This window comes from Somniosus microcephalus, chromosome 12 (genome assembly GCF_052327205.1).
Source record: "Somniosus microcephalus isolate GS21.2 chromosome 12, FLI_Smic_1.0, whole genome shotgun sequence".
In the NCBI taxonomy this organism is placed as follows: domain Eukaryota; kingdom Metazoa; phylum Chordata; class Chondrichthyes; order Squaliformes; family Somniosidae; genus Somniosus; species Somniosus microcephalus.
Genome location: NC_140998.1, coordinates 18,757,922 through 18,782,348, shown reverse-complemented (window position 1 = coordinate 18,782,348; position 24,427 = coordinate 18,757,922). Strand labels below are relative to the sequence as shown.

Below are 24,427 nucleotides of genomic sequence, written 5' to 3'. Positions count from 1 at the left end.
TTCAGTACACTTCACAAGACTCTGCACTTCAGTGAAGCACGCATCCTTCAGTAGCACTAATACAGAGGATCCGCATGAAGTGCGTGACTTCTCACCACAGCTAGGAAGGTTTCCAAACCAACCAGCAATCTATTGTCCAAACTTATTTCAAATACTATCTATTGATAGAAAGCCTCAGAATAAATGAGACAGGATGTGATTGCTTTGGAGAGGGTGCAGAGGAGATTCACCAGGATGTTACCTGGGCTGGAGCGCTTCAGCTATGAAGAAAGACTGGACAGGCTGGGGTTGTTTTCCTTAGAGCAGAGAAGGCTGAGGGGGGACCTGATTGAGGTGTACAAAATTATGAGGGGCATAGATAGGGTAGATAGAAAGGAACTTTTCCCCTTAGTAGAGGGGTCAATAACAATGGGGCATAGTTTCAAGGTAAGGGGCAGGAGGTTTAGAGGGGATTTGAGGAAAAACTTTTTCACCCAGAGGGTGGTTGGAATCTGGAACTCACTGCCTGAAAGGGTGGTAGAGGCAGGAACCCTCACAACATTCAAGAAGCATTTGGATGAGCACTTGAAATGCCATTGCATACAAGGCTACGGACCAAATGCTGGAAAATGGGATTAGATAGGGCTTGATGACCGGCGCGGACGCGATGGGCCGAAGGGTCTCTTTCTGTGCTGTATAACTCTATGGGCTAAAAATTCAGTTTGGGGCGCCCAGCTCGCCTGGGCGCCGGAATTACCGCTGCGTGCGGAGCCACTTGCGCCATCCGGATATTCAGTTTCTGCGCCCCAAATGGAAGCGGGCCGTTAAACGAGGCTTCCCGCGCCCCGCTTGGGGCGCTGAAACTGAATATCGGCGTGCTAAGGGCCGCAGCGCCACACGCTGCGGCACGGCACGCTGCGGTACTGCAGGCCTTCCTCCCACTGTTAAGGGGGAGGTGCCTGCAACAGCACGATCCCCGCTCGCGAGTGCCGGCAAATGAGCCCGGCACCAAGGAGAGGTGCCGGGCTCTCGGGAAACAGCCGGCAATGCCACGGGGGGGGGGGGGGTGTAGGAGGCCGGGGACGGAGGTGCGGGCAGGCGGGCGCCGAAAAAGCAGCCGGCCGCACCTCCACCTTAACTAGCACCACAGGTAGGCCCCTGTGTACCGGTCGCTATTTGCGGCCGGCGCTGAAGAGGCAGGCGCGACCAAATATGGCCATCGGGGCGATAGCGGGGCGCTGCGCACACCGATGATGTCATCGGTGGCGGCGCAGCGCTACAGGCTAACGCCGCCATTAGCGCCCCGCTAAATATCGCGGTAGGTGTGGCCAGTGGCGCAAAAGCCACTGAGTGCCCTCTTTGGGCGCAAACTGGTGGCGCAGGCCACTGAATTTCTAGGCCTATGACTCTATGTTCACTATCTCTAAATGTAAAGACTATCCTTTTTACTCCTCTAAGTAACCTTGTGTCACACATTATTCCTCAGCCAAATGGATGACTGGGTAATAGGTCTCTGTTGTGCTGCAACCAACTGGGATGATCTGGCCATCAGTTTCACTCCAAGGCAGCTCGCCATGTGACAAATCATGGCTGTAAACATGCCAATATATTTCTACAGCCATCATGAAGGATATTTTGCATTGATGATAGCACGTTACTGTTTCATTCAAAAATTTGCTGCCGCATTTGCTACATTACAACAGTGACTACGTTTCAAAAGTAATTCAATGGCTGTGAAATGCTTTGGGATGTCCCGAGATTTGAAAGGTGCTATATAATTGCAAGTTTGCGCCTTCTTTCTTTCCAAGTACTATAACAGATCTGAAAGTACGGCTGCATCAACACATTAGATGTCCCAACCACACCAGAATTTCACGAACTGTCTTCCAATCTGCACTGCTTCAATCCTGTCCCAATTAGAGCCAATCATCCATGTATAATGTGGATGTAGAGGCAACCAAAAGAAATCTGTCCCTAATATGCAGTTTGAAATGAAAATGTCTCAAGGCATAAAATCTTCATGTTCCATGTGTTCTGTTGGGTACTGAAGCTCTTGTTCCCACCCGCCCCGCACCCCCCCCCCCCCCCCCCCCATTGTTACTTCCATAAATCCTAACCTTCTCCCCCATGGTTACTTCCCTAATCCTAACCTTCTCCCCAACTATTACTTCCCTAATCCTAACCTTCTCCCCAACTATTACTTCCCTAATCCTAACCTTCTCCCCAACTATTACTTCCCTAATCCTAACCTTCTCCCCCACTGTTACTTCCCTAATCCTAACCTTCTCCCCCACTGTTACTTCCCTAATCCTAACCTTGTTTCCTGACCCCCACTATTACTTCCCTAATCCTAACCTCATTTCTCCTGAGCATATTTTCTACCAGCTACTTGAGAATAAATGCCGGCCAAAGCATCAAAGCTTTATTGTCTTGTGCCAATGAAGTTTCACCCTCAGCCATAACTCAAGTCCTAAATGTATAACTGGGTCATGAAGACTGTTCCCATAAATGCAAGAATAGTGTCATTTGGGCATTACTCTGGTTATTGTAAAGCCATTGTTGTGCGAGACTTAAAAACATTCCTGGTGCAGTCAGGTTATTGATAATTCACTCCAGTGAATTATTGTTTTCGATTTCTAGGTAGTGAACCATTACTGGATTAGTACAAACATCAATACTAGAGAACAGTACAGTGGAACACAAAAGGCTGACCACCAATTTACAGAACAACCAGCTTATAAAACTACACAGGGCAAAAAGGCAGCTGCTTAATAATATGCTTTAAAAGCATTTAGAAGCATGCATGTTTTAACCTGAAAGTTCACACTTTATTAGCACACGAGCCATCCCGTGTCATTTATTTAGAATCCAGCTCATGTGCTCTTGGGGGGGGGGGGAGAACCAATTGCGGAGGTTCGCAATACGAGAGCCAATTCTTTCCTCCTCATGCAGCAGATGATGCCAGTGCTTCTTTTTGAAGGTGCAATGGGTACAAGTATAACAGCAGTTTAATGCTGCATCATTACAATGAATTACATGATTGCAAAACATTCAAAGCTTCAACCAATTTACACGAAACACCAAAGGTGGCAGTCGTAATATAAAAAGTAACCTTTTCGGCAACAGTTATCGTTTTTGGAGGGCTCAAAAGCATCATCTGCACAGTACAATATTCACCTATTTAATACTTTAAAAAGTTACCTATGTACACACTTCAGAAATCATACAATAATGCAATTTTCTGCCTCACACCTGACCAGAGGCTGATGGGTGAACGGCACTTGATGCGAGTTAAGAGGCTGGTGACATTGTGGCTGTGGTATTTTCTGTTGCTGGGCATATTGCCTGTACGTTCAAAATGACTGCCTTTTTGCTTCTTTATATTCAGGTGTGAGGCAGCAAATTGCATTATTGTATGATTTTGGAAGCATGTACATAGGTAGCTTTTTAAAATATTCAATAGGTGAATATTGTACTGTGAAGATGATGCTTTTAAGCCCTCCAAAAACAATAATTGTTGCCAAAAAGGTTACTTTTTATATTACGACTGCCACCTTTGGTGTTTCGTGTAAATTGATTGAAGCTTTGAATGTTTTGCAATCATGTAATTCATTGTAACGCTGCAGCATTAAATTGCTGTTATACTTGTACCCATTGCACAACCCTCAGAGATATGTGTTCCTCTAATTCTGGCCTCTTGAGCATCCTTGATATTAATTGCTCCACCTCAAAGGTAGTAATCTCAGGATTGCTACCAGTGCCACATGCTAGTCAAGAGTTGAAATAGAAGGATATTTCAGATGAATACGTGGCTAGAGGAATGGTGCAACAGGGAGGGTTTCAAATTCCTGGGACATTGGAACCGGTTCTGGGGGAAGTGGGACCAGTACAAACTGGGCGGTTTGCACCTGGGCAGGACTGGGACGGATGTCCTAGGGTGAGTGTTTGCTAGTGCTGTTGGGAAGGGTTTAAACTAAAATGGCAGGGGGTTGGGAACCTGTGCAGGGAGACAGAGGAATGGGAAGCAAGGATCGAAGCAAAAGACAGGAAGGAGAAAAGCAAAAGTGGCAATCAGAGAAATCAAGGGTTTAAATCAAACATGGCCACAGTAAATAATAATTCTAAAACGTCTAAGAGTGTTAAAAAAAACAAGCCTGAAGGCTTTGTGTCTTAATGCGAGCAGCATTCGTAAGGTAGATGAATTAGCTGCGCAAATAGATATAAACGGATATGTGTGATTGGGCTTACGGAGACATGGCTCCAGGGTGACCAAGGCTGGGAATTAAACATCCAGGGGTATTCAATATTCAGGAAAGACGGGCAAAAAGGAAAAGGAAGTGGGGTAGCATTGCTAGTTAAAGAGATTAACACAATAGTAAGGAAGGATATTAGCTCTGATGATGTGGAATCTGTATGGGTAGAGCTCAGAAATACCATGGGGCAGAAAACATTAGTGGGAGTTGTATACAGGCCCCCAAACAGTAATGCTGAGGTTGGGGATGGCATTAAATGGGAAATTAGAGACGCGTGCAATAAGGGCACAGCAGTTATCATGGGTGACTTTAATCTACATATAGATTGGGCTAACCAAATTAGTAACAATACTGTGGAGGAGGAATTCCTGGAGTGTATACGGGATGGTTTCCTGGACCAATATGTCAAAGAACTAACTAGAGATCAGGCCATCTTAGACTGGGTATTATGTAATGAGAAAGGATTAATTAGCAATCTTGTTGTGCGAGGCCCCTTGGGGCGAAGCGATCATAATATGATCGAATTCTTCATTAAGATGGAGAGTGAAGTTGTTGACTCAGAGACTAGGGTCCTGAATTTAAATAAAGGAAACTACGATGGTTTGAGGCGTGAGTTAGCTAGGATGGATTGGGGAACATTACTTAAAGGGTTGACGGTGGATAGGCAATGACAAACATTTAAAGATCGCATGGATGAACTGCAGAATTTGTTCATCCCTGTTTGGCATAAAAATAAAACAAAGGTGGTGACTCAACCGTGGCTAACAAGGGAAATTAGGGATAGAAATAGTAGATGCATTGCTGGTCATCTTCCAGAACTCGATAGACTCTGGAACGGTACCCATGGATTGGCGGGTAGCTAATGTTACCCCACTATTCAAAAAAGGTGGTAGAGAAAAGGCGGGGAATTATAGACAGGTAAGCTTGACATCGGTAGTGGGGAAAATGCTAGAGTCCATTATAAAAGATGTAATAGCAGAGCACTTGGAAAGCAGTGACTGGATCGGACAAAGTCAACATGGATTTACAAAAGGTAAAGCATGCTTGACTAATCTACTGGAATTTTTTGAGGATGTAACTGGTAAAATAGATAAGGGAGAACCAGTGGATGTGGTGTATTTGGACTTTCAGAAGGCTTTCGATAAGGTCCCGCATAAGAGATTAGCGTGCAAAATTAAGGCACATGGGATTGGGGGCAAGGTATTGACTTGGATAGAGAACTGGTTGGCAGACAGAAAGCAAAGAGTTGGAATAAATGGGTCGTTTTCCGAGTGGCAGGCAGTGACTAGTGGGGTACCGCAAGGATCGGTCCTAGGACCCCAGCTGTTCACAATATATATTAATGATCTGGACGAGGGAATTGGATGTAATATCTCCAAATTTGCAGACGACACAAAGCTGGGTGGGAGGGTATGCTGTGAGGAGGATGTCGTGAAACTCCAGTACGATTTGGACAGGTTGGGTGATTGGGCAGAAACATGGCAAATGCACTATAATGTGGATAAATGTGAGGTTATCCACTTTGGTGGCAAAAACAGGAAGGCAGATTATTATTTGAATGGCAATAGATTGGGAGAAGGGGAAGTGCAAAGAGACCTGGGTGTTCTTGTGCACCAGTCGCTGAAGGTAAGCATGCAGGTGCAGCAGGCGGTTAAGAAGGCAAATGGTATGTTGGCCTTCGTAGCAAGAGGGTTCGAGTACAAGAACAAGGATGTCTTGCTGCAGTTGTACAGGGCCTTGGTGAGATCACACCTTGAGTATAGTGTGCAGTTTTGGTCGCCTTACCGGAGGAAGGACGTTCTTGCCATGGAAGGAGTACAGCGAAGATTCACCAGGCTGATACCTGGGATGGCAGGAATGACGTATGAGGAGAGATTGTGTCGATTGGGCTTATACTCACTGGAGTTTAGAAGATTGAGAGGGGATCTCATCGAAACCTATAAAATTCTGTCAGGTCTGGACAGACTAGATGCAGGAAGGATGTTTATGATGGCTGGGGAGTCTAGAACCAGGGGTCATAGTCTAAGGATAAGGGGTAAGCCATTTAGGACTGAAATGAGGAGGAATTTCTTCACCCAGAGAGTGGTGAACCTGTGGAATTCTCTGCCAGAGGGCGGTGGAGGCCAGTTCATTAAATATATTTAAGAAAGAGTTGGATATATTTCTTAAGGCTAAAGGGATCAAGGGATATGGGGAGAAGGCAGGGACAGGGTACTGAATTTGGATGATCAGCCATGATCTCATTGAATGGCGGAGCAGGCTCGAAGGGCCGAATGGCCTACTCCTGCTCCTATCTTCTATGTTTCTATGTTTCCAAGGAGAGGACATATAAATTGGCCAGAAAAAGCAGAAAACCTGAGGATTGGGTGCAGTTTAAGGTTCAGCAAAGGAGGACAAAGGGATTAATTAAGAGGGGGTAAATAGAGTATGAGAGTAAGCTTGTAAGGAACATAAAAACTGACTGTAAAAGCTTCCATAGATATGTGAAGAGAAAAAGATTGGTGAAGTCAAGCGTAGGTCCCTTGCAGTCAGAATCAGGGGAATTTATAATGGGGAACAAAGAAATGGCAGACCAATTCAATACATGCTTTGGTTCTGTCTTCACAAAGGAGGACACAAATAACCTCCCAGAGATGTCGGGGAACATAGGGTTTAATGAGTGGGAGGAACTGAATGAAATCAGTATTTGTAGGGAAATGGTGTTAGGGAAATTGACGGGATTGAAGGCCGATAAATCCCCAGGGCCTGATAATCTACATCCTTGGGTACTTAAGGAAGTGGCCCTAGAAATAGTAGATGCATTGCTGGTCATCTTCCAAAATTCTATAGACTCTGAGACAGTTCCCAAGGATTGGAGGGTAGCTAATGTAACCCCACTATTCAAAAAAGGTGGTAGAGAGAAAATGAGGAATTATAGACCAGTAAGCCTGACATCTTTTTCCGAGTGGCAGGCAGTGACTAGTGGGGTACCGCAGGGATCGGTGCTAGAACCCCAGCTATTCACAATATATATTAATGATCTAGACGAGGGAACTAGATGTAATATCTCAAGTTTGCAGACGACACAAAGCTGGGTGGGCGTGTGTGCTGTGAGGAGGATGCCGAGAAACTCCAGTATGATTTAGACAGGTTGGTGATTGGGCAGATGCAGTACAATGTGGATAAATGCGAGGTTATCCAGTTTGGTGGCAAAAACAGGAAGGCAGATTATCTGAACGGCAATAGATTGGAAGAAGGGGAAGTGCAACGAGACCTGGGTGTCCTTGTGCACCAGTCGCTGAAGGTAAGCATGCAGGTGCAGCAGGCAGTTAAGAAGGCAAATGGTATGTTGGCCTTCATAGCGAGAGGGTTCGAGTACAGGAGCAAGGATGTCTTGCTGCAGTTGTACAGGGCCTTGGTGAGACCACACCTTGAGTACTGTGTGCAGTTTTGGTCACCTTATCTGAGGAAGGATGTTCTTGTCATGGAGGGAGTGCAGCGAAGATTCACCAGACTGATACCTGGGATGGCAGGAATGACGTATGAGGAGAGATTGAGTCGATTGGGCTTATATTCGCTGGAGTTTAGAAGAATGAGAGGGGATCTCATTGAAACTTATAAAATTCTAACAGGACTAGACAGACTAGATGCAGGAAGGATGTTCCCGATGGCAGGGAAGTCCAGAACCAGGGGCCACAGTCTAAAGAGAAGGGGTAAGCCATTTAGGACAGAGATGAGGAGGAATTTCTTCACCCAGAGAGTGGTGAACCTGTAGAATTCTCTACCACACAAGGCAGTTGAGGCCAATTCATTAAATATATTCAAGAAGGAGTTGGATATATTTCTTAAGGCTAAAGGGATCAAGGGATATGGGGAGAAGGCAGGGACAGGGTACTGAATTTGGATGATCAGCCATGATCTCATTAAATGGCAGAGCAGGCTCGAGGGGCCGAATGGCCTACTCCTGCTCCTATCTTCTGTTTCTATGTTTCTAGCAGCTGTGCCTTCAGCTGCCAAGGACCAAAGCTCTGGAATTCCCTCCCTAAACCTCTCCACCTCTCTTTCCTCCTTTAAGACGGTCTTTAAAACCTACCTTTTTGACCAGTACAGTATCTCCTTATGTGGCTCGGTGTCAAATTTTGTTTGAAAGCACTCCTGTGAAGCGCCTTAGGACATTTTACTACGTTAAAGGCGCTATATAAATATACAAGTTGTTGCTGTATATGAACTTACCCAGTGTTTACTTATCAATGGGACTTTGTAGCTTTAAAGGGGCACAAACCTACACTTTAGGTGCAGAATAATGCATTGGTGTTTTATTTGGTATAATGTTGCCCGCCTTATAAAAAAGCATAACCTTGGAACTTGCCGTAAGCAGCACCAGAGAGTCATTAGTGTGTTTAAAAGAAACATTTCTACCACACCTGTGATGATAGTGAAAACTTCTCTACTCTCCTACAAGCAGTGCCCTGGGATCTTTCACATCCTGTAAATGGGCAGACCTCTTGGTTTAACGTCTCATCCAAACGAGGGACTTGATCCACACTGTCTTTATCCCCTCCCAGCAGCGCAGCACGGTGTTTAAAGAATACGATACCACTATGAGAAGGTTCAATTCCGATTTTTCAATTAACTTCCTTTAAAATATGTATTTCTGTACACCTACACACACACAAGTATACGCACTACTCTGAAGTTTCATACTAGAAACAGTTAAAACTGCAGAATTGAGCAGGGTGGAGGACACCAAAAGAAATTAAATGGAAAAGGGGGGGTGGTGCGGGACACAAAAATCAGTAAAAACGAATTAAAAAAAAAAACATGTGCTCAAACAAAAAACTATCAATGGATAAGACATTTGCCAGATGAAAGGAACCATAATACTTATTAAAATAAGCCAAAGCAATACTGACAGAAGGAGAAGGTTTTATTCCCGTCCCACCCTCTCTGGAATTCAAGCTGTGGGTGAGTTTACACTGAGCTCGTGAATCTCCCTCCCACCCCCACCGTTAGACTGAGCTTGCGATTACCCTTCAATTTGCCGACATGTCGACATTCTTGAAGTGCAAAATTAATAGGAGCTTTCCACTTCGGGGGACGCAGGTGGGCATTTTCGTTTATACTTCCAAGATTTCATGAAGCTGCTGTGGGCGCATAACTTTAAATGAGCTCTGGGAAAGTTCAACGACAAATCCCATTGGTATCAGAAGCACATTCTTTATTCTCCCACATTCCTAATTATTTAAGCACGTGTGTTCATCTGACGAGCACTGCTCCTGTACTTTATTTTCCAATAACATTCGCTGTAATGATTCCCAATAAAGCAAATCGACAGATCAAATTTATGGCTCTCGCTGAAAAACATCAATGCTGTGTGTCGTGCAAATTAAAATAGCTCCAATATAATTCTAATCTCCCAAGCATATACAGTTTAAGATTAAATCAAAATTAATTTACAGTCCCCTTTAATGACTAAAATCTATGTTGCATTAAGAGCCACCACTCAGTCTCGAGTTACTGGGACCGCAGGCTGCTGTCAGACTGGAGCCTGTGATCTTCGCTACTCCCACACTGTTGATTGACAGCTCTAAAGGTAAACAAATATAAATTTCACATTACTCCAGCTTGACAATTAAAGGGGCTGAAGTTACCGTGCAGAATATAAACTATAGCTGAAAGATGGTGAATGCAGTCAACAAATTTAAATTCCAGATTCAGCATTTCACCCGAACCCTCGATGTTGCTGCAGACACGATGATGGGACTTTTGCAAACTGCAATTAAAAATCAAGCAGTATATTTACACCACTGTATTTTGCTATGTCCAGAAGAGCAGAACGCCACAAAGGTCTCTCTCTATTTTAGGAATGGTACCACGAAACTATTAAGATTTCCTTTATAGTAACTTCACAAATATACCCCATCGCGCAGAGCGGAGAATCAAACTCCAAATGTGCCCCAAGTTATATTTGGACACTCCATCACGCAAAAGGTTCTCCAGTTCCAGCCGTTCAGTCCTTATAAAAGTGCAGATATCAGACGCTATTGATATAATTTATGTAAATAGAATCTTGTGAATCTCACCCACTGGCTAGGGAGGAGAACTGACCTCAACCGATTTAACCACCAATGTGCAGGGCCCTCCCCACCCTCACTAACCACCAGAATCCAAGGACAAGCGAGGCCGCCTCGACTCCCAGTGAAAGCACACTCACGCCAAGAAGCCCGGATATGCCAACACATTCCCCTTGCAGTGGCTTTCTATAAACTATGTATGGTAATGTACACTCTGGTAAGGTGTGTGTGAGTGTACAACTAAATATAGAACCTCATAAAATATGTCAATGCACCTGTAATTGGGTAATGGCTTCATAAAATATGTGAATGTACACCTACATGTATAATGGCTTCATAAAGAAAAAAAGACTTGCATTCATACAGTGCCTTTCACGACCTCAGGATGCCCCGAAGCGCTTTACAACCAACAAAGTACTTTTGAAGTGTAGTCACTGTTGTAATGTAGGAAATGCGGCAGCCAATTGCTAGAGTAAGCATACACAAACAGCAGTGTGATAATGAACAGATAATTTGTTTTTCTTATGTTGGCCAGGACAACGGGGATAACTCCCTTGCTCTTCTTCGAAATAATTCTGCAGGATCTTTTACGTCCACCCGAGAGGGCAGACGGGTCCGCGGTTTAATGTCTCATCTGAATGACGGCACCTCCGCCAGTGCAGCACTCCCTCAGCACTGCACTGGGAGTGTCAGCCTAGATTATGCACGCAAGTCTCTGGAGTGGGACTTGAACCCACAACCTTCTGACTCAGAGGTGAGAGTGCTACCAACTGAGCCACAGCTGACACAACGGCATCGATTTCGCCATTGGAGGCAGGGTCACGGCGGGAGAGGTCATTGGCGGGTCCCGATCCCGCTCCCAGCTCCAGCCACTCTGTGAAGATGATTTTACGTAGATTGGGCTCGTTAAGCCCGCCCTGCGAGGTTCCCGGCCAATTTAAAGGAAGCGGGACTGAAGACGTCATTTGATGACAAGTCATCAGCCAGTTTCCTTAAAGGGACCAGGGCCACATTCATTTTGACAGTTGTTGTCCTGTCAGTGTTCTGCAGCACTGAGCTGCTGCAAACACTGACAAGCACTGTACAAAGGTGCATGGCTGCACCCAGGCTCCCGCATGACTCCCTCCATATGCTTATGGAGGGCATCACAGCACGCAGGGAGGGCCACTTCCCTTCCAAGGGTGGAAGAGACCGTCCCAGGACACCAACGCAGCCTGGTTGCACATTGCACAGGAGGGCAAAAACAGGGATGTCGTCAGGAGGACCAGGCTGCAGTGGTGCAAACCTTTCATTGATCTCAGTAGATCACGAAACGTTACTGCAAAGCCACAATCAACCTTATCCTGCTGTGCCACTCATCACATCCCCATCACTCTGCCTTCCCTACCCTACTCCTGCACATCCTTACTCACAACAACTTACCTTGCACCTCCACCCATCCCTCTCTATCTACATTATCACTTCCCCATCTCAGTAACCACCCCTCACACTCGCCCTCATCCTAGTGCAATCATACCAACACACAAGGGTTGGCATTTGGGTGTTTTATGCAATGTTCATGCAAATTTTCTGTTAATGTGTTGTCAAACATTGAAATCTTTATTTTCAACACTTTGCCTTATTGGACAGATCTGTGCACACCTTTGGAAGTGTTTTAGTGAGTTCCAGTGAATGTTGAGACATCGAAACATAGAAAAATAGGAGCAGGAGTAGGCCATTCGGCCTTTCGAGCCTGCTCCGCCATTCAATACAATCATGGCTGATCCTCTATCTCAATACCATATTCCCGTTCTCTCCCCATACCCCTTGATGAATTTTGTGTCTGGAAATCCTTCTTAAATATATTCAGTGACTTGGCCGCCACAGCCTTCTGTGGTAGAGAATTCCACAGGTTCACCGCTCTCTGAGTGAAGACATTTCTCCTCATCAGTCCTAAATGTCCTACCCCGTATCCGGAGACTGTGACCCCTCGTTCTAGACCCCCCAGCTGGGGGAAACATCCTCCCTGCATCCAGTCTGTCTAGCCCGGTCAGAATTTTATACGTTTCAATGAGATCCCCTCTCATTCTTCTAAACTCTAGTGAATACAGGCCTAGTCGACCCAATCTCTCCTCGTACGACAATCCTGCCATCCCAAGAATCAGTCTGGTGAACCTTCGCTGCACTCCCTCTAAGTATATCCTTTCTTAGGTAAGGAGACCAAAACTGCACACAGTACTCCAGGTGTGGTTTCACCAAGGCCCTGTATAACTGTAGCAAGACATCCTTGCTCCTGTACTCAAATCCTCTTCCAATGAAGGCCAACATACCATTTGCCTTCCTAACTGCTTGCTGCACCTGCATGTTTGCTTTCAGTGACTGGTGTACAAGGATAACCAGGTCCCTTTGTACATGAACATTTCCCAATCTATCACCATGGGCCGAAATGGCCTCTATCTGCACTGTGGGGTTTCTGTGATTCTGTGTAATAATACTCTGCCTTTCTGTTTTTCCAACCGAAGTGGATAACTTCACATTTATCCACGTTATACTGCATCTGCCATGTATTTGCCCACTCACTCAACTTGTCTAAATCGCCTTGAAGCCTCATTGCATCCTCCTCACAACTCACAATCCCACCTAGTTTCGTGTCGTCAGCAAACATGGAAATATTACATTTGGTTCCCTCATCCAAATCATTGATATATATTGTGAATAGCTGGGGCCCAAGCACTGATCCCTGCGGTACCCCACTAGTCACTGCCTGCCACCCTGAAAAAGTCCCATTTATTCCTACTCTCTGTTTCCTGTCTGTTAACCAATTTTCAATCCATGCCAGTATATTATCCCCAATCCCATGTGCTTTAATTTTGCACACTGACTTATGTGGGACTTTATCAAAGGCCTTCTGAAAATCCAAATACACTACATCCACTGGTTCTCCCTTATCTATCCTACCAGTTACATCCTGAAAAAACTCCAGTAGGTTTGTCAAACATGATTTCCCTTTCATGAATCCATGTTGACATTGTCTAATCCCGTTGATATTTTCTAAGTGTCCTGTTATCACATCCTTTATAACAGACTCTAGCATTTTCCCTACTACTGATGTTAGGCTAACCGGTCTGTAGATCCCTGTTTTCTCTCTCCCTCCTTTTTTAAACAGCGGGGTTACATTTGACACCCTCCAATCTGCAGGAACTGTTCCATAATCTATAGAATTTTGGAAGATGTCAACCAATACATCCACTATTTCCATGGCTACCTCTTTTAGTACTCTGGGATGCAGATTATCAGGCCCTGGGGATTTATCGGCTTTCGGTCCCATTAATTTCTCCAGCACTATTTTTTTACTAATACTAATTTCCTTTAATTCCTCCTCCGCACTAGACCCTTGGTTTCCTAGCATTTCTGAGAAGTTATTTGTGTCCTCTTCCGTGAAGACAAAACCAAAGTATTTGTTTAATTGCTCTGCCATTTCCTTGTTCCCCATTATAAATGCTCCCTTTTCTGACTGTAAGGGACCTACATTTGTCATCACTAATCTTTTTCTTTTTACATACTTGTAGAAGCTTTTACAGTCCACTTTTATGTTCCTTGAAAGTTTACTCTCATACTCTATTTTTCTCCTCTTAATCAATCTCTTGGTCCTTTTTTGCTGAACTCTAAACTGCTCCCAATCCTCAGGCTTGCTACTTTTTCTGGCAACTTCATATGACTCCTCTTTGGATCTAATACTATACTTAATTTCTTTTGTTAGCCATGGTTGGGCCGCTTTTCCTTTTATGTTTTTGTGCCAGAAAGGAATGTATAACTGTTGCAATTCATGCATTCGTTCCTTAAATGTTAGCCATTGCCTATCCACTGTCATGCCTTTCAATGAAGCTTCCCAATCTATCACAGCCAACTCACTCCTCATACCTTCGTATTTTCCTTTGTTTAGATTTAGTACCCTAGTTTCGGATTGGATTTCTTCACTTTCCATCTTAATGAAGAATTCTATCATGTTATGGTCACTCTTCCCTAAAGGACCCCACACAACAAAATTATTAATTAACCCCTTCTCCTTGCACAACACCCTCAACGTACTGGTCTAAAAAAAAATCTTGTACATAACTCCCTCCCCCCTCCCCAATTGTGATGAGTGTGAAAGGAATGGCTTGGACATTGTAGGGATGCTTTATGGTGTTGGTGTGGGGTGGTGTCAACCTGGCACATCATGTGAAGTAAATCTGGCCATGGTGATGCCATCGCTGGCCTCCAGGGCAGCAATGTTGTCGGGTGCTGATGCCCTGTGTCCTGTGCAGCATCAGGTGATTGCGAAGAAGGTTGGTGTTGTTGGTATGCCTGGTGATGTTGGTGTTGGGGCTGATCGTGGGGGGATTCAGAGGACCAAGGTGAGATTTCTTCAAGGGCACCGATGTTGCTGGAATAGATGGCAGCTGAAGTTGAGATGACAGAAGTGATCTGTCAATGGTGAGAGAGCTTGCTCCAAGGAGGTGACAATGGATAGAGAGTTTACTCCAAACATTTCCAAACTGCATACAGCTCAAAAGTGTCTTCCAAGTCCTAAAGGCTCAAACTTCTGACATTGGAAAGTGAACAGCTGTGAAATGGTAGCTTTTATACCACTTTTGCAACTGTCACCTATTCACAGCAAAGGGGAGACATAGAGAACCCGACCTACTTACCGGACGTGATCTCCGAACGACGTGAACTCCGTTAAAAATATAAAATATATAAAATATAAATAGGCTGAAAAAATAGTCGTTAACAAACGTTTAACAAGCATTTAACTATCTTAAATGCCTCACCCGCCACTTGGTGTTGGGTCTGTTCTGAAATTGCAGACCCGACACTTTGGAAACTTACATGGAGGCGGGTTCGGAGCGAGCTCCCAACCCGCTGTCAGTCATTTTGATTTTGACAGCGGACCCACCTCCGAACCCGCCCTCCGAGTGTCGGCAAAATCATGGCCAAAATGTCAATGTACTTTTTCTAAAATCCAATAAAATATTTTTTGACAAAATAGAATCTTGGGGGATGGCTAGAATGTAACTAGCACAAGTAACACTGCTAGTTTTTTCTTTTCAACATACATATTACTAATAAGTGACAGGAAGTCTTGAGAGATTGTGGAAGACTTCACACTGGTGTGCATAGCTTGGTTATTAATGCGGGCACCATAATTTTACAACAGTCTGACAGTTATACAAAGATGTTAAGTAACATTGCATCTTACATTGCTCTTTTGTGACAATTTAAACAATTGGTAAAGAAACCACGTGTCTCAAGTTGTGAATTGGGTTGTCAGGTCTAATCTTGAATCAAAATCATTGCAAACATAACCAACCCTGTGTAATTATTAGGATTTTCTGCATTGAGCAGTCACTTTTACCAGAATTGCTCCATTAAAAAAAGAGGTAGCTGAACTCTTTGAAACATTTTACCTCTCTATTTGAATGCTTCCCCACTTCGGAATTCCTCCTCCTATAAACACACAAATGCCACTCCCAAGGCTCTGCCATCACCTCTACAACTTGGCGCCTAGATGCTTGGAGGTTGAAGAGGTCAATGTTCTCCCTCCCTTGCGTATCAACACCATGATTAGGAGTTGCTATGTGAGGAATCTAGAGTACAAAGCTGCATCTGACTGTGTAACGCAGCACGCACACTGGATCAACAGACCATTTTGTCCCGAATCCTCTACGAGCCAAGTGATTGCATGCAGACATCCTGCGCCCACAGCCACATACACTGGAGAAATGTCAGGAGTGATTTAAAAAAATACAAGTGGGACTGATCACAAACTGATCTACACATTAGTGTTCACTGTTGAGTGAAAGGTACCAAAGTAGGTTAACATTTTAAGCTAAAATGAGCGATTCTTATTGTCAGTGTACGACACTCATGATTCATCATGTTGCTGGCTCTCAAGTGAGAGGATGGATTGTTCCTGTACAGATTCTGGCAGAGGTCAGGCAAAGCAAATCTGCATCTGGTCCCAAGCAAGGACCACCAAAAAAAAAACCCCATCCAGAACAAGCTTTGATAATTTGGTGTTAGCAGTGAAAACTTCACAGGCCAATGGTCTACTGCAAGTGTGTACCAATCTGCAAAATGTCAATTTACCCCCATGATTTGCAACACGGAGTTGCTGAGCAGAAGCTAAGCGTTTTCCTACAAGGAAAGAGACAAGAGTTCGAGGAAAAGTCCAGCGGGGCTACATGCACACATCTCCTTGCATTTGGTTAGAAAACACTAATGGATGAAGCCTGACCAGCAACCTGTTGGCACAAGCTCGTGATCTGACATTTTTTAAAAAGACAGGTGCATTAAAAATTACGCATGTGAAATTGAGAGTTGCAGTGGGTTAACGGATTGTTGTGACACCCAATTTAAAGCAACATTATGGTTTGTGAAATACCAGTCAAAATCTACCGATCCAAACTAAAATGGATGCAAAAAAATTATACTCTAGTGTATAGCTGGTAGTCAAAAATATTCTTTTAAAGAGAAGTGTTCCCACACTATATGGAAAGCAAGAGGAAAATATTTACTGACTTTAAAAAAAAAACACTCCCAGAGGCCTCAGCCAATCTGGCGATGTCACGGTGCGACAGCTCTTCATAAAATGGGGAAGAGAAATTATGTTAAATTTGTATAGAACCTTGGTTAGACCACACTTAGAGTACTGTACACAGTTCTGGTCTCCATATTATAAAAAGGATATAGAAGCACTGGAAAAAATGCAAAAAAGATTTACAAGGATGATACCAGAACAGAGGGAGTATAACTATCAGGAAAGACTGAACCGGCTGGGGCTTTTTACTCCAGAAAAGAGAAGACTGAGAGGTGATCTGATACTTTTGAGGACTTCTAGAAGATTTTGAGAGGATTCGAAGGGACAGACGTAGAAATATAGAAGATAGATAGGAGCAGGAGTAGGCCATTTGGCCCCTCGAGCCTGCTCCGCCATTTAATGAGATCATGGCTGATCATCCAAATTCAGTACCCTGTCCCTGCTTTCCCCATATCCTGTGATCCCTTTAGCCTCAAGAAATATATCTAACTCCTTCTCGAATATATTTAACTAGCTGAAGTGCCCGGCGGTGCCGAGGCTTTTTCGAGGGAATGTTGTTGTTGGAAGAGAGAGAGAGAGAGAGCGAGCGACTGGGGGGAAGAGGGGAGAACGACTGGGGGGAAGGGGGGAGAGCGACTGGGGGGGAAGGGGGGAGAGCGACTGGGGGGGAAGGGGGGAGAGCGACTGGGGGGGAAGGGAGGGCGGGGAAGGGAGGGCGGGGACCCGAGGTGAAGACCGCCGATTGCGCACGCAGCAGGAGCTGAGACGCGGCGTCTCTCTGGCTCGGCCGGCGGGCCCGGTTGCCAGGGTAACCGTGATGCTGACCAAGCCCCGCCCCCCGGCCGAGCCAGAGAGACGCCGCGTCTCAGCTGCTCCTGCTGCGCGCGCGGCCGCCCCCCCCCCCCCCCCCCCCCGAGGGTCGCGGCCTCCCCCCCCCCCCCCAGGTGAAGACCGCCGATTGCGGCTGTGCGAGACGGCCGGGGGGTCGGTTGCCAGGGTGACGCTTGACGCTCAGCAAGCCCCGCCCCCCGGCCGAGCCAGAGAGAGACGCCGCGTCTCAGCTCCTGCTGCGCGCGCACCCTAGCGGCGCTGGGCTGAGGCTCGGCCCTCCAGCCTTCGAGTGGGGCCGGGAGGTGCCTAGCTTGGTCGTGGGTGCGGAGGAGACGCCGAGGCTTCTAGGCCTACCTGGAAAAACGGGGAAAGGTAGGAAAATTAATGAGATTAGATAAGTTAATTACTTTCTAAATCATTTTTTTTTAAAACAAGATGTGTTTTAAAAGCAACGTTTTTTTTTAAGACGCAGAAAGCGGGAAAAAGAAAGGAAAAGTTTGGAATCAAGATGGTGGCGACTCACCTCGGTTCAGAACGATAAAGCCCGGCCACACACGCACCGATTGGCCCGGTGGCACACGCCAGCAACCCGGCGTTCGATTGGTCGAGCTCGAGGTCACTCTGTCGCTAATGAGCGGATAATGAGATGCTAATGAGCGGAATGTTGAAGGTTTTTCGGATACCGCGGGCGCGATTTTAGCCCGGCCGAAACGTAAATACGCTTAAAACCGTCTCGGAAGCGTAAGCTTTCTTTGGAGGTAACGCGCGCGTAGGTACGCCCTGTAACTTTCGAGCGCATAGCCCGCCAGATGCACACGCGATGACAGGCAGACAGAAGGACAGAAGTACCGATTTATATATATAAGATAGATAGATGAATTGGCCTCAACTGCCTTCTGTGGTACAGAATTCCACAGGTTCACCACTCTCTGGGTGAAGAAATTCCTCCTCATCTCTGTCCTAAAAGGCAGAGAAGGTAGAGAAGATGTCCAAAACTAGGGGCCATAAATAGAAGATAGTCACTGATAAATCCAATAGGGAATTTCAGAAGAAACTTCTTTACCTAGAGAGTGGTGAGAATGTGGAACTTGCTACCACAGGGAGCGGTTGAGGCGAATAGCATAGTTGCATTTGGGGGGGGGGGGGGGGTGAAGGTAGATGAGGGAGAAAGGAGTAGAATGATATGCTAATAGTTTTAGATGAAATGGGGGAGGAGGAGACTTTTGCAGAGCATAAACACCGGCATGCACCAAATGGCCTGTTTCTGTGCTGTAAAATTCGATATAACCCGAGATCCTATCCAGAGCTGCCTAACCCAGGGAGTGCTGTCTCTCTGCATGCACTCACGGACAATATCACCCGGGCACCCCCACCCCGCCCTCCCAAGGTCAAGCAGCACTGGGTCAGCTCCAAGAGTAATCCGAAGTGACAGGTCCCACTCTCATCGGCTCCTCCGGGTTGTCTCCGCAACGATGTCACCAAAGTGGCCGAGCAGAAGGGAGGCTCAACCCCGGAGGCTGGGGTTTACCATTCCGGCCGGCGCTCACCAGCCTGTGATTTGCCGCCTATTAACGTCAATGGATGCAGAATCGTGGGCTGGCAAAGGCAGAAGTGGAAAGCCCCTGGCCTGTGTGTTTCTGCAGGGGAGAAGCAGTCACTGAATTATTTTTGTCCACTCCCTTTAGAATTTTTCATTATTCAATAAATTTAATGCAGTGGGCTGTTCCCGAGCACAGTGAATAGGGGTGGGGGAAGACATGACAACTAAGTGTTTATACAGTAGTACAGGAAACTTTGTGCTATCCGGAGGTGAGCTATCCGGCAATCTGGAGCCACCGGCAAAAATCAGCAGCGGTTTTTTATTCTTTTTGTTTGTTTTTTTGGCTTTGTTTGAACAGTCAAGCTGTGCAAGGTCTGTAGCTATAGCAACAGCTTCAGCTACAGAGCTTTAGGGCCACGCCCGAGTGTTTAGAAGCTGTTGCTAAGCAACAGTGTTTGTTGTCAAATACGGAGACAAGAATCTCCGTATCTCTCAACATTAACTCTGGAGAGTAAGGCAGTTTTGAGACAACGGCAGCAGCTCGGTCTCGTGGGTGCCGGATAGCACAAAGTTTCCTGTATATATTTTTTTAAAGCAGCAAATCAAAAATAATGTGAAAGCAAAATAAAGCCCATTGTTCAATACCATACATACCAAGCCTTTTTATTTTGGGCCCTGATTAATGTTAAAATTCAATAACTGTGGTTTATTGTATGAAGCATTCTACCCTTCTGCCCCATTTGGTTTACACTTAAATTTCTTACGGTCTCTCCATGTCACGCACTAACCCTCACCTGGGACAGCGGGTAGGAGAAACTGACCCACTGGCCTGGAACGTCCACGTTTTCGAGTTAGCTGACAGAAGGTGCACAAGTGTGACCCACCCTCAACCTCTTCCACTATTCTCTGCAGGAAAGCATCTGGTCTCTGTCCCCACTCCCTTCAGTATGGTCGAGACCAAGCATTCACAGCGCAGGCAACTGTGGGCATCAATCCAGCTTTGCACTGGATTTTAAAAAAAATAATAATAATTGAGACTGAAGTTAAAACCGTCACAGATCGGGTTTTTATCTAAATAGAGGTGCAGTTGCTGGGATTCGGCAATTGAAATGCGCAGCTGGTGACTGACAATTTTGGTTTTGTGACTACAGGAAACTTTGTGCTATCCGGCACCCACGGGACCGAGCTGCTGCCGTTGCCTAAAAAGTGCCGTACTCTCCAGAGTTAATGTTGAGAGATAGAGATTCTTATCTCCGTATTTGACAACAAACACTGTTGCTTAGCAACAGCTTCTAAACACTCGGGTGTGGCCCTAAAGCTCTGTAGCTGAAGCTGTTGCTATAGCTACAGACCTTGCACAGCTTGACTGCTCAAACAAAGCAAAAAAAACAAACAAAAAGAATAAAAAACGGCTGCTGATTTTTGCCGGTGGCTCCAGATTGCGGGATAGCTCACCTCCGGATAGCACAAAGTTTCCTGTATTTTGTTTGGCACTTTTAAAATCATTGGCAAAAGATCTAGAGGGGAGATGAGGAGAAATGTTTTCACTCAGAGTTGTCGGGATCTGGCACGCTCGACCTGAAAAGGTGGCGGAAGCTGATTCCATCAATAATTTTAAGACAGAGTTGGGCAGGTACTTGAGGATGAGGAAACTTGCAGGGTTACGGTGAAAAAGCTGGGGGGGGGGGGGGGGTGTGGAACTAAGCACGACTGGTTTTTCCAAAGAGAGCACAGGCACGACGGGCCAAATGGCCTCCGTCTGTGCTGTATGATTCTAACTACTGCCCGCTGCTTTGAGGTGTAACGGCTCAACTTGGAGCACGACCAAATCTGAGAAGGCTTAAATAAGCAAATAAATAATGAGCAAGGAGGTGAATGCACATTGTAACCTTCTAAGAATAGTGGTTCTTTATGCACACAACAGAGCTGACCCAATTACTAATGTGTCTCAAAATAAAAACAGCATACTTGTGGTACATCTCATTAAATCCAACGACAGCAGAAAAACAAAATAACCAACTCAAATTGGGTACATAGGCTTGACTTTTGATCCGTAGTAATCTTTTGTTATACCAGCTCTGAGCAGCATATTTACACAGACGTACATGGAGGATGTTTCATCAAGATATAATGTACGTCTAGCTTTCAGATGAGACGTTAAACCGAGGCCCCGTCTGCCCTCTCAGGTGGATGTAAAAGATCCCTTGGCACTATTTCGAAGGAGGGCAGGGGAGTTCTCCCTGGTGTCCTGGACCAATATTTATCCCTCCACCAACATCACTAAAACAGATTATCTGGTCATTGTCACATTGCTGTTTGTGGGAGCTTGCTGTGCGCAAATTGGCTGCCGCGTTTCCTACAAGTGACGGCACTTCAAAAAGTACTTCATTGGCTGTAAAGCGCTTTGAGACATCCGGTGGTCGTGAAAGGCGCTATAGAAATGCAAGTCTTTTTTTTCTTTTACTCAGCGAGCACACGAGGAACTTTACAGCACTGCAACAGTCAACCGCAGAGGCAGATGTCCACTCCAAGAAAGCAATCTTTGCCAACCTCCGTCTCAAAGTTTCCCCTGAACATCCAACAATATTTACTTGTTCCAGTTTACAGCACTGTAAACAAGCCGTTAGAGTTATAAACTTCAGCCAACAGTCCGAGATCACTGACCTGTACATAGTTTTGTGACCAAGAACATGCTGGAAGTGAAGAAACAAAAGCCACCTCTCTAGGAGTTAAAACATGATTACTAGCTGCTTTAGTATTCCTACGCCAAGCACACCACAGAAGCACAGATTCACAGCTCACGCTTTTTTGAATTGCCTGCATGCACAAGACGGCGTATTTAAAAGTGGGCAAATTTATAAAGTAGACTAATTTGCTAATTAATGTCTAACAGGACATGACTTTTAGGATCCTTTGCAACATCTCCCCCTCCTCCCCACCCTGCCTGCCGCCCCCAACCCCCCCACCCCCAAAAAAAAATTTGGTCCATTGCTGGATTAAATTCCATTTGGCTCATTAGTTCTGCAAAGGAAATGACTGCTGTAGAAATTTTTATTTCCATTACATGGAAGCTCCCAGTGTTCCAAGGGATTCGAAGATTTTCCATTATTGTGGAATGCACAGTGATTGACTTGCGCAGGAAAATGGTTTCGAAGGGGAGGTTAACACTTCCACTGCTTTAGAGAAAGATAAAAAAAAAAATCTGCAATGTCAAAAGCAATATACGACAAGGACCTTTTGTGTTTGATGCTAAGGGTTTGACTATACATACATCACAGGCACTCTGGTTTTACAAGCTTTTTTTTTTCTCCCCTAGATTACTCTGTCGCTTCACCGAGTCCCATTTTGTTTTAATCTCCCAGAGCTAGCTGACCTCAAGTTGTCATCTCGGATGAAGCACGCTTCTGTGGATATTTCTGAAGATGGGAGGGGGGGGGGGGGGGGGGGAGAAAAAGCAGGTACAAAACACACACGCTCACACGAAAAAAAAAGCTGGAAGCCAACTGGAGTCACTATGGAGAACGTGTTGTCAAGGCAACAGCGTATTTCCACATGCTAACAGCCTGTCCATTTGCCAGGCAACAAAATAGAACTCGTGATGCAACTGCACCTGTCTCAGCTATGCATTGCCACGGCAACGCTCCGGCTTCCATGGCTACCATCACGCTAATCACCTAGCGAGGCAGATGTACAGCAGTTTCCTTCTAAGCCCAGCTGTTCCTTCCAATCTCTCTTTTGACGATTGATGGTCTCGGCATGTGATGGAAAGTGCTTTAACCCAGTAACAAGACAGTCGATCTCTCCCCTCACAGAGCTCCACACAGCTGCTGGCGTTGAAACCCGATATTACTGCAGGGAAGCTTCCACCTCTGATTTCTTACTTAGACAATGACATAGGCATAAACAAACATTTGCAGTCTCCATCCCTCCCGCTCCACTCCGCGAGCACTACATGTACAATTCACCATGCCATTAACTCAGATAAATGGGCACCTGAGTAAATGCAACACCACACACACACACACACACATGCTTACCTTTGATATCCCCGTGGGGAAGTGGGAGGCGTATTAAAAACATGAGAGTAAGGATGGTAGGGCGTCTTTTTCAATGCCTGAATAAGGTTTTGTCTGTATTCTGGGTCTATACACCATAAGGAGCCCTTTCCAATACTCTGCAGGAAGAAAGAAAACATGGGTCACATACGGCATGTTTCAAAATTTAATACACCCGAGCAACTATTTCTTTTCCAACAGGTTTAAGTTCAGTCTTGGCAAGCGCCATGTCACAAAAACACATTTTATGGAACAGGGAGCACTCCTTAATATTAACCATTTCCAGATTTGTACAGTAGGAAAGTTTGTTGTTGGGCAGACTGGTGAAATCAAGTTGATGTAATTGCTCGTTACACACAAAGAAACCCACACTGGTATGTCGAGAACAGTGGGTCAACGCCAACATTCAATATTTGTTTTACTGCTCAAAGCAGCGTGCGTCAGGCTTTTCATTGCAAGTTAAAGCCGGTGCACAAACAGCAGCACAGAATTCCTCTGCTCTTCAGAGTACAGTTGTTCTATATAAAGCGCAGGTGGCATAATTATCTTCACACTTCCACTGTGAAAACAGCCGCCTCTGGGCTCAGCTCAACATTCCTAGTCCTTCTTTCAAATTACACCATTGGCTGGCAGCATAAGTGGGTGAACTTTGTTACTGTACAGTATATTGCTACACTTCCCAAATAGCCTTAATGTTTACTAGTCAAAGTTGATGAGTTTCAGTATTTACTTTTCACTGGGGGTTAAGCCAGAGATCTAAACTTCAAACTTTTTAAAGGAAACAAGAGTGTGTTTGAGTTGGAATCAGCAAAAGACCTAAAAAAGTGTTCAGCAAAACAAAAATCACGTAACACACAAAGATAATAAAAATCACATGTACTGCAAAACCAGTCTGACAATAATCTTTCACAATAATTATATTGCACAACACAACAGGGGTTGTTTTGGTTTTATGAACCCTTAACTTCCATCGTAATGCTATCAACGGCAGTCGCGGAGCAACAGCGGAAACCAGGTGAAGTAAATGAGCAGCCGGTGAAACCCACCGAGAGGTGTAGGCGTTGCTGGTAAATATAAAAGCCACGAGTGGAGAGCGAGGCGGTGATGTCGTTCGGCTGCTGGTAAACACAGCAATCAGCCAAGCCTGTATAGGC

General features: G+C 45.3%; 1 protein-coding gene across 4 annotated transcripts in view; it reads right to left on the bottom strand.

The window, feature by feature from the left end:
* Positions 1-24,427, bottom strand: part of foxn3 (forkhead box N3) — a 375,567-nt gene that overhangs the window by 145,226 nt on the left and 205,914 nt on the right. For all 4 annotated transcript variants that reach the window (XM_086002636.1, XM_086002639.1, XM_086002637.1 and 1 more), the window contains exon 3: positions 23,256-23,392. In XM_086002636.1, the coding sequence (XP_085858762.1) occupies positions 23,256-23,392 (137 nt within the window). The remainder of the gene's footprint in view (positions 1-23,255; positions 23,393-24,427) is intronic.